General features: G+C 36.4%; 1 protein-coding gene and 1 long non-coding RNA gene across 3 annotated transcripts; one reads left to right on the top strand and one right to left on the bottom strand.

Moving 5' to 3' along the window:
• The first annotated feature begins 5,076 nt into the window (after positions 1–5,076).
• On the top strand, positions 5,077–5,953 carry LOC109155574. The gene is made up of 2 exons (XR_002049917.1): positions 5,077–5,528; positions 5,654–5,953. It is a non-coding gene; the product is annotated as an uncharacterized LOC109155574 (long non-coding RNA).
• Positions 5,954–5,968: 15 nt separating this feature from the next.
• Positions 5,969–10,132, bottom strand: LOC109155573 (probable beta-1,3-galactosyltransferase 2). 2 transcript variants are annotated; one of them, XM_019303174.1, is made up of 11 exons: positions 9,615–10,132; positions 8,884–8,977; positions 8,422–8,489; positions 8,100–8,305; positions 7,936–7,999; positions 7,665–7,737; positions 7,462–7,582; positions 6,952–7,039; positions 6,726–6,851; positions 6,521–6,630; positions 5,969–6,388 (listed from the first exon to the last, which is right to left on the bottom strand). In XM_019303174.1, exons 1-11 carry the CDS (start codon positions 9,761–9,763, stop codon positions 6,240–6,242), a joined length of 1,248 nt encoding a protein of 415 aa, XP_019158719.1. In that variant the 5' UTR covers positions 9,764–10,132; the 3' UTR covers positions 5,969–6,239. The 2 variants fall into 2 exon arrangements, with proteins under 2 accessions (XP_019158719.1, XP_019158720.1); XM_019303175.1 differs by having other exon boundaries at positions 8,422–8,486.
• Positions 10,133–10,360: the final 228 nt, after the last annotated feature.

Raw genomic sequence — 10,360 nt, 5'->3', positions numbered from 1 at the left:
AGACAACAAAGTGATCGGTGATCACAGGGTTGCCTTCTCCGGCAGGAAGGCGACCTAGATTTGGGTCACTTTCTCCAGCGAGAAGGCGACAACTGGGTCGCCTGGTTTCCTTCTGTCGCCGGTCGCCGATAACTTTTTTGCTTGAAATTTCGCGGAAAGGTGGTCGGATTCCTAATGACCTGTGATAGCAGGTCATTAATCGATTTTTGAGCTTCATTGCATTAAGATAAATTGTTGATGGGTGTAATTACACATTTAAAAAATTTAAGTGACTAATTGACTTTTCAGTTAAGGCCTATTTGACCATTTTTCTTAATTTTTATTAGTGGTTATAGACTCATAAAGATTCATAATTGCTGCGGAGTATAAATTTATATTATTAAGGTAATTTTAATTGAAATTTTTTATGAGTTTTTCATACAATTTTACTTATTTGAAAGAAAGATGGGAGAGGAGAAATGGGAATGGAGATTGGTACTACATACCTAGTTTTTGTTAGATAAAAGAGGGAAAAAAAGAAAAAGAAAGCATATATGCATGAAGCCAATATGCACACCTAAGAAACGCTTCAAGGTGATCGCCAGTTTTAACTAATTTTTTTTTTTACTTTTTTGCTCCAACTTGACAAATGGCTAACAAAAAGCTCTTTAAAATCTTAAAACCAGCGTGAATGTGGTTATATTATATTTGTTAGAATTATACATTCCGAGATAGTGGGTATGATCTAGGTTCCGTTGTGACCTTGTGAATTAGCTTAAAGTGTGAATACCAGACCAAGTAAGCACATCGATAGTAGGGGAGTGGGTTGGCTTCCTAGCCTAGGGTATATGATCTAGAGAACCATCCACAATTACATCTCATTATAAAGGCTATTAGAGTTTTAACCTGATAATAATGTGGTGTGCTTAATAAAGCATATGTGTGCAGTCTTAGTTGATTTCACATCATATTGGTTTGATTACTTTTAAATAATCATTTGAATATTGGAATCAAAAAATAAGAATTACAAAAATTAAACTTCAGCCAAATTGCACACACACAATTAGTCATTATATTAGTAGGAGCATGCGATCTTAGCAATAAATGATCAATTCTCGATGTCTATCATTCAACCAAAACAAACATTATCCTCTCTATGAATCTGTCTTGTCACGCTAATACATTTCCTTATGCTAGTTAACATAAACCAATCAATAATTAAAAATAAAAAATAAAAAATTGTGAGTATAAATTGTGGGCCTAGAGTTATTATTAGTCATATGTTTAAATTTGTTGTCATAAGTTCAAATCTTGCATGTACTTGATAGTATGTACTCAAAATTGTTGTGATGAATATTCTTATCAATATTCATTGATAATTCAGTTATGTAATACGCTACATTACATATCGATCGTCTCAAAAAAAAACAAAAAAAAAATATATTTACATAACACCTGCAAACACACAAGAGTAATTAATAAATTGAAATAAAGTATAAAAATCAAAATTAAAGGACTTATTAAATTCCAATAATAATAATAATAACAATTTTAAGTTTTAATTTTACTTCTTTTAATTTTTATTAGATTAGATGAGTACAACCACCAAATGAAATTAAAGCGAAAGACAAGTTAGTTAATTCTTGTCTCGGCCACGAGAACGGCCTAAGGATTGTTGTGATCCCCTCAAACCAGCTGTAGAAGGTGATTCATGAAGACAAGATGGGTGTTGGTTGCCGGCAACGTAACTAGCCCTAGCTTCTTGGGATATCTTCTTTGGGTTTCTCCCACCTTTCTCACCAAAAAAGATGAAGTTAATTCATTCTAATTTTTTTTTTTTTTTTTTTTTGCATATGTCTAAATCTGATCTAAATTTAACCTGATTGCACATACAAAGTTTGTCTCATACTTAGGCTCTGTTTGGCAAACCTAGCTGAACAGCTATAAGCTATGAGCTGAAAGTTGAAAAGCTATAAGCTTGAAACTGAAAACTGAAGAGCTGTTAAGCTAGCTATTATGATTGAAAGTGTTTGGTAAAATTAACTTTTTGATAAGCTGATAAAGGTAAAAAGACTAAAAAGGACATCTTCATAAAATTTAAATTATTTTGTTTACATATTAAAATTTAACATTTTGTCTTTAAAAAAAAATAACATTTTTAAATAAAACTATTAGCATAACCATGATCTAGCATCTCATAATGAAGTAGCAATATTGTTGCAAATCTAATAATAATAATAATAATAATAATAATAATAATAATAATATTTGCTGTGAAAGTTGCGAATAAATGAGAAGATAAAGGGGTTTTAATTGGAAGGGTAAATTATGTCATTTCTTTAAAATAATAAGAATAAAGATGAAAAAATAGTTAGGAAGCTAGGAGCTTATTTTGAAACGCTACCTTTTTCAAAATAAGCTCTTATTTTAAGCTAGGAGCTTAATTTGAAACAGAGCTTATAGCTTATTAATAGCTTAAAATAAGCTATAAACTCCTAAATAAGTTCTGTCATAGCCTTAGAGAAATCAATCTAATTTTGTGTTACATATAAAGCCAATTAAGTTTTATGAGAACATATTTTCAAAAAAAAAAAAGTAAATAAAATAAAATGAGAACATGACTTGGTCAAACTGCAAAAACCACATGAAGTAATTAATGTCTTTATCAGTTTTGCTACCTATCTTCCTCAAACTTTCATCAACATATTTGATCACCCATCAATTCTTACCTAACATACACACACACACACACACACACATATATATATATGTTCATGCATATATATGCACCAGAAACATGATCAATATGATCTTTTCCCAAGCATGCATGCACATAGCATATAGCTAGCTAGCTAGAACAGATATATCATACATGATTATACCAGTATTATCGGTGTCAGTATCAATTCACTTTGTAAAAAATTATTGAAGATAACAAAGAGCTGAGATTGAAGGATAGAAGTGAAAAAGAGAGAGATATTGACGCGGCTCAATCAAAAACACATGGCTATATATGATTTCATGTGGAGTATTTAGCCATGTATCTTCTGATTGAGTCGCATCAATATCTCTGCTACTCTACTTAACTGCAGTATCGTTCGTTTCTCCCCATTCAATTCAATTCCATTCCCAGAATTGAATGATGATATACTGCTCGCCATGGCAGCTGCCTTCTGAAGCTCAAGTCTGCAATTAAAATAATTCTCCTGAATTTTGAGATGAAATGCATGATTTGAATAATTAAGCAGATAGATTTTCAGAGAAAGAGTTGTAGGAATCTGAGGGGGCCGGCCGGGTTCTCCTCTTTCCTGGAACACATACATATGAGGGGAATATTTGTGGTTTTGGAGGTTTTATTTGTTCCTGGAATATTATATTATCTTCAGCTACAGTCTCCTCTATCCTAACCCTAATTAATTAATCATCAAAACGTGGAGGGACGGCCCGGCGGCCATCACCGAGGACCCACCGTGACGCTAGCTTCCATCTCCGATCCTCCCACAACGCCCTCTTTAACATTCATCATCACTAATATAAATCTTTTTTTTTTTGAAAGAATATAAATCTTATTTATCATCCCTAGCTAACTCAACTACTCTAACCGCTTCATACCAAAGATGAATAAAAATCACGAGTAAGAGTCAAATTCTGTAACTTCACACCGTTCATAGATTGGTGAAAAAATAACAATGTTTTTAACAAATCAAATCTTGCAAATTAAAGAAACATGGATGCTACTAATTACTAAAGAAAGAAATCTCTTGAGTTCCCTTAGAATTGGGGATTCAACCTTTTGGGGTAAGAAATCTCTTGAGTGATCGAAAATTTTGGGGTAAGAAATCTCTTGAGTGATCGAAAATAACAACTATAATTTTTTTATTTAAATTCTCAAAATTTTACTACGTAAGATCATGATCCAATAACCTCGAAAATCTTTAATTTAAAAAAAAAAAATGAACAGGAAAATAAGTCAAGTCATGAGGGAGGGATATATAGTGGTGGGTTTAATGTTTAGTAGTAGTTCTGCTGTCACTGCCAGCGGCCCATTGAAGTTCAACTGCTACGCGTACAACTTATCATTATTAATTTAGTTTGTTCCTTTTTGCTAGTCTACTAGTCTACTGCTAAGGATTCCATTTTATTCCATTTTCCACAATGGTTACGTTAGTGCAAAAGCCACCATTACAAATCATTACCTTAAAATTGTCGTCATAGCTAACATTGCATTGTCATGTTAACATTTTTAGGGTAATCTGATTGAGTAATGATGTAGGAAAAGTCTATCATATTGATTGGCATGATCGATGACACCAATGTGTTTAGAGCATCTCCAATAGAGATATATCTTTAGCTCAGTTTTTTAGGAAGTTTAATCCAAGGTGGAATAGAGAGTGTGTTGAAGAAAGAAGATTAGGGTTGTTGCAGAAGTGATGGTTTTTTTTTTTTTTATCCCTTGAAGTGGGCTCCACGTACAAACTGAAACAAACAAACAAAAAATTGCAACTGGTAACGCGCACCAGCAACGCCTGGGCGCGTTGAGGGTGGTCACCAACTGCCGACCACTCTCATTAATTGCTTTTTCTTTTTTCTTTTTCCGGCCTGTTTTTGAATGTTCTTAACACAGAATACAATCATGTATGCTTTTAAGACTCCGTATCAATTATTTTTTACAATGTCTGATGCAAAAGGTACCATTGCAAATCAATGTCTTTAAATTTTCCTAAATAACATTGCATTGCCACGTTAACATTTATTACCTTGCTAAGGACTGGTTGTCCAGTTAGGTTTCCAGAATGATTTGATTGAATATAAACCAACCCATTTGAAACTAATAAGGACAATTATGGCAACATAAATGGCAATGGAACTTTTTTCACCCAAACAACTTAGTACAAGGGACAAATTGCTGCCTAGGTTTGATTAAACAACAAAACCCCAACATAGTACACTTATTGGCAAGAAAGAAGGCGCCAATTAACCCAAGAATATGAATCGTCCAATTGAGCACACACAGCTAAAAACATCCTCTGCCCTACTCCCACGTCCTAATAAATGCAAACCCCATTAATGGCTGTCATCAAACCTGTCCGGTCTGCTCTTTCAAACCCTCTCTTTCACGCTTCCTTTAACTTAATTATTCCCAACTCCCTTTCTTGAGTAGTTGAACAATTTATTGCCCTCTTCTTCAACCTCCCCCCTTTCAATTCTTTTTTAATTCCCATTTCCACATTTCAATTCCCATTCCCATTCCATTCTCTTCTCTCCCCTTTGGTCACTTTCAATCCCTTTGGTTGGTAGTGCTTGTGAGACTCTATAATGGAGTTTTTTTTGTTTCTATTAATGGGTTGTTTTGTTTGTATGTTAGATAGATGATTGCACGAGGTATTGGTGCGGTTCAATGAGAAAGCGATCAAGGGTATTTCTTTACCCTACTTTTTGATTGAGCCGTGCCAATATCACGTGTTAATGGAGTTGGGACACCTTTGTGCCCCATCACCATTATTCAGATTTGGGTGTTTTTTTTTTTTTTTAATCTTCATTCTCCCCTGGTAAGATGATCTTTTGCCATGTGCCCAAATTGCCTTCTTATTACAGATTCCTCTTTCCCTGTTTATTTCTGCAAATCTTAATTTCTTTATGATGAAAAAGCTCAATCTTTTGTGGTACTTAACAGGTTGAGGATGCCCTTACTGCACAAGTTCCTGGGGAGAAATCCTGAATTTAAGAGTGACTTAAAGATGAAGATGCCTAGGAATGGAGGGGCACAAGAATCTGTACCATAAACTGTGTTTGCTTTCCACTTTTGCACATTAATGGCGTATAGTGTTATAGAAAGTTTTGCTTTTTTTTTTTTTTTCTTTGCCCCTCTCTGGGTCTCTGCAATTTTCAAAATGTGCACATGAAGTAAAGGCAAAAGGTCTATAGTAAAACCAATACCCTGCAAATCTATATGATTTTCTTTTCATCTTTCTCAGATAGATAGTGGGGAAACTGGAAAAGCAACAAGATTTTCATATGCATTTATAAGATTGTGTAAAGAAGTGAACACTAACAGACTTACAATACAATGAACACGCTTAACCATTTGCCATCTGCCTGGCTTTCAAAACCGGTATGGCAGTCACTCTTTGCACAGCTATGTTCCCTTCTCTGCTATCCATTTCCCTATCTCTTGTGGTGTATCGATGTATATGTAGTTTCTGTATCCTAACGCGATAAAGAGAGTTGCAGCCCTCAATGCTCAATGCTGCAGCCTATATTCAGAATACAGCATTCCACAAAGCTTTCTCGTCCTCCCTACAACGTTCGTGGACCTCTCTTATCCTCCCAACTGACCTGCATATCCCGCTGCAGGTCCAATCAAATGAAGCAACACAAATGTTGCCCGCCTGAGCCTTCCATTCACAATCTGCAAAAAAAGTGTGATTTTTATGAGGCAGATGTTTGTAAATGGGGGAATGGGGAGAGTATATATTAGTATAGTCCAAAGTAATATGATTTCTGAGTTTATGATAGTCTGTTTTTGTAAATGGTAACTTACCAGGAGGAGTCCCACAGCATAATCTCCTGTCATCAATGTGGTGCACATCAAGCCCGATAAACCAAGATCCCAGTGAAACATCCTCGTTAGCATATTTGTGCAGCACATGCCTGTAGCAGGTGAAGAAACATTATTTCTCGTCTTTGTCTTGTCAAAAACAAGAGAAAAGAACCAAGAAAACGAAACATCAAGACAAATGCTTAACTGGTGTACTGAAATATATGTGGCCAAGTCTTTTGAAATAGCATATATTTGCCCTGTGGCATGGCGAAAATACTTGTTTCCACTATCCCCGAATTTCCAGTATTCTGGTTCATGGTATCTTACTCCCCTGGTATCAAGAAAATTACGATGTTAAAGTCAATTTAACCTCTAGCCTGCGGGCTGCAGCTTGATCAACCAGAATACATAATCCAATTGATAGAAGCAACCTCTGTGCAAGGACGGGACCAGATTTCATGCACCCTATGTACACACGTGGTTTTTTGCGGTGTCTCACTAATATTTCTCCTAGTGTTCCTGCAATGAAATTAAAGAATGAGCAGGTTTGTGCAAAGGGATTGTTAAGGAAGAAGCTAACAAACAACCAGTGTTGCAAAAATCGCGCTTAGGCGCTGATTAATCGCCTCCTAGGCGCCCTAGGCGGTCCCGAGGCGCCTAGCGATTTTTTCATCATTGCAAACAACAGAGATGTTGGGCAGAGGCCGGTGAAGGGGCCAAGTCCAGCACCAGATGGCTAGGGAATTGTTGGGCAGAAGCCTGAATGGCTAAACCCAGCACCCTTCCTCTCGAAAATGTAGTGGTATAAGGAAATAAAGTTGTGTCTTCGCTACTAGTTAAAGTTTTTGACGTAATGGTTAGCGTTTGATCCTAACAAGAGGTCACTCATAGTTCATCAAATTTAGTAGAACATAGAATAGATCATGAGTGTAGCCAGTTACCTATATTTACATGAACATCATCATCAACTTTGATGTAGTACTCTGCATTCCATAGCTTAACAGCAGTGGAGAAGTAAGTCTTTGTCTTAGCGGACAACTCAAGATACCCCTCAACGTGATCCTGCTTAGATGGTCACCGGATCTTAGATTTTCTAACTGCTTAAAGTGTGTGCAACGAGAGCAAAATTGGTTGATGGGATTACCAGTCGCAAGAAATCTCCATGCATCTTATCTTCAGCTTCAATGGCATTGTCAAGTATACCACCTAATGTTGCACTGCAGTACAAATTAATGATTCCATTTGATAGCACCCAAAAACATTAACTAGATTGCAAGTCTTTTTGTACATTAACAATATCAGACAAATAATGAGAATGCTCGCCAACATGCAATGAGTTCATTTTTTAGTTGAAAAGGTTTGGATGACAGAATTGAAGAATGAATATGATTTGGAGTAAGTTCAGAACCCAATACCCATGGCCAATGACGAAACGAATGATGATTCCTTTCTCTTCTTCCAACTTCTTCCTTTTTTCGCCTATGCAGTTGCATCAAAACGAATTCAGATAAATGTGTGAGTAATCAGAATGATTTGGTCACAAGCTAAGAGAGTAAACAAGAAGGAGCCAATCAGAAACCTTGTGGCATCCACGTAGCACGAACTGAATCTCTTCTTTGTCTGCTGCTAAACGCAGTATTGATTCCTATAACCATAAAATATTTTCTTCTGGGTGAATCAGTCTTATTGTCCTCTGACATAGGAGAGCCACCTAGAATCGACTCCTGAGCTGCCTTTGCTGCAGCCAACTCCATTTCCAGATTTGATATTGTTTTGTCGAGTGTCCTGCACAGAGTTTACATTCACTAATTGGTACTAAGGCCATCGCGTTGCTCAAAGTACAATACCAAGTCATACCCTTGAAGAGAAGAGGAAGGGAGATGGGGTGGAGCAGAACTCACTGAATAGCATGATGTGTTTTAGAAACTTCTCCAAAAATCTCTTTAGATAACTTCACACCTTTTGGCTGCTGCAAGTAACCGCTCATGTCAGAATTCGGGAACATCGATATCAAAAAGGCAAAAGTAGGGGGCAACGCCAACCAAGTTGGTCAAGTTGTTGATTTAGTAACCACAAAATTACAAGTTCGACTTCCAGCGGAAGAAGCCTATTGGCCTTCGTGATTTGAGCTGGTCAGCTATAGGTAACCTAGGTTGGTTTACCTCCTTGTGGTCCTTTGCCAGTTAGGGTCACAAGGCGGGGTTTACTCAGTGCACACCTTCAGGTAGTGACTGCGGGTTTCCCTCGTCACTCAAAAAGGCAAAAGTTAAGATTACCCAGGTTTCAAGATTCAAGTTGCAGGTTAATTTCTACAGCTTAAAATTGCTAACAATGGAGATAAAGAAGAGCATTAAGACACTCACATATTCTGCATTGCAGTCTTCTGAACCTAACTTCAGACCTTCATCTTCACCTGTAGCTGTTGCAGTCCCTTGCAATTCAGAAATGGTCCACATCCTGTCAAATTTTAGTTTTAGAGTTGAAAAACCAGACAGATTAATAGGCTCACAGCATCATATGTTCCAATGTAAGATAACTAAAAGTACACATAACGAACATCTAGCAAAAGCTTTTATTCACAGTAATCACCTCTAAGATTCATTTGAATGTACAGTCATTACTATCCAAATTACATTCAATTTCAGATAAGTTTTGAAATTTTGCACTCACAAGGATAGATTCTCAATTTACCAGGAACATGGAGGCAAGAAAGAAGATTGTCAAAGTGACTCCTAATATTGCCATGAGAGAATGATAGTAAGAATGGTGATATATAAGAGCATTGAAAACCTTAAACATCAAGTGATTTCTCCCAAACAAGAAATGTCAATGTAGATCCAGAAATTCTAGACCTCCTTCACCATCCAATGAACAAAAATGAGAATACTTATAGTGCACAACAATGGCTAAGAAACTGCAAGCCAGTGAAACAGCAGAAAACTGAACTATGATAAAATCCAAAAAAGAAAGATCCTCAAACACAGCAAACTTACCCTCCATACATGAAAATCACCAGAAATATGATCAAGTTAAGAAATGTCACAATGGGTCAAGATTCTAATAATCCACGATAAGAAAGATATGAAGTGATTACCTATTGGTGAAGAACATTCCAGCACAGAAGCTACTTAAGCAAAGAAAAAGTGTCCATTTTTTAGAAATTGCACTTCTTGAAGCCAGCTCTCCTCCCCTGCTCTTCACAGACATTTCCAATTCAATGTCTCCGTGTCTTCCCTTGCTCATCAAAAACCCATTTTGAAAACTGGGTTGCAAGAATCCAATCAAATCAAAGCGCCCAACAGGCCCAGAAAGGATAAATGATGATCAGAATGTAAACACAGCTGTTTGACAATGAGTTACTGGGGGAAAAAGATACTAATCATAATAAGGGTTGTCTTCCCCTTCTCTCTCTCTTGAGTGCTGTGTACTCTTTGAAGAGAAGGGACTTGGAGCAGAAGTGAGAGGAGACCTCCTAACTGCCAAAAGATCACACACACCAAATTTACCAAACTGTCCATGTCAGAACCCAGAAGTCCCACTCCCAGTTCCCATGCTAAATTTCCTCTTTTTAGCTCAAACACCATTCTGAACTCTAATTTACAGGCACATAAACATCCTTAAAATCAATACTAATCACATTCATTTGACAACAAATGAATGTGAATATATGCTGGAATGCTTTTCAGAGGCTATGTAGTAGTGTGACAGGGATTTAGCATATGCTAAAAAGATAAAAAGGTGGGTAACTCTAATCAAATTAGCCAGACTATTGACTTCAATCAAATTAGTCAGACTGTTAATCACAAACTTATAAGTTTGACTCTCAACGATAAAAGCTTA

This window comes from Ipomoea nil, unplaced genomic scaffold (genome assembly GCF_001879475.1).
Source record: "Ipomoea nil cultivar Tokyo-kokei standard unplaced genomic scaffold, Asagao_1.1 scaffold2704, whole genome shotgun sequence".
Taxonomy (NCBI): Eukaryota; Viridiplantae; Streptophyta; class Magnoliopsida; order Solanales; family Convolvulaceae; genus Ipomoea; species Ipomoea nil.
The sequence above is the reverse complement of the archived record's forward strand: the minus strand, read 5'-3'. Positions and strand labels throughout refer to the sequence as shown.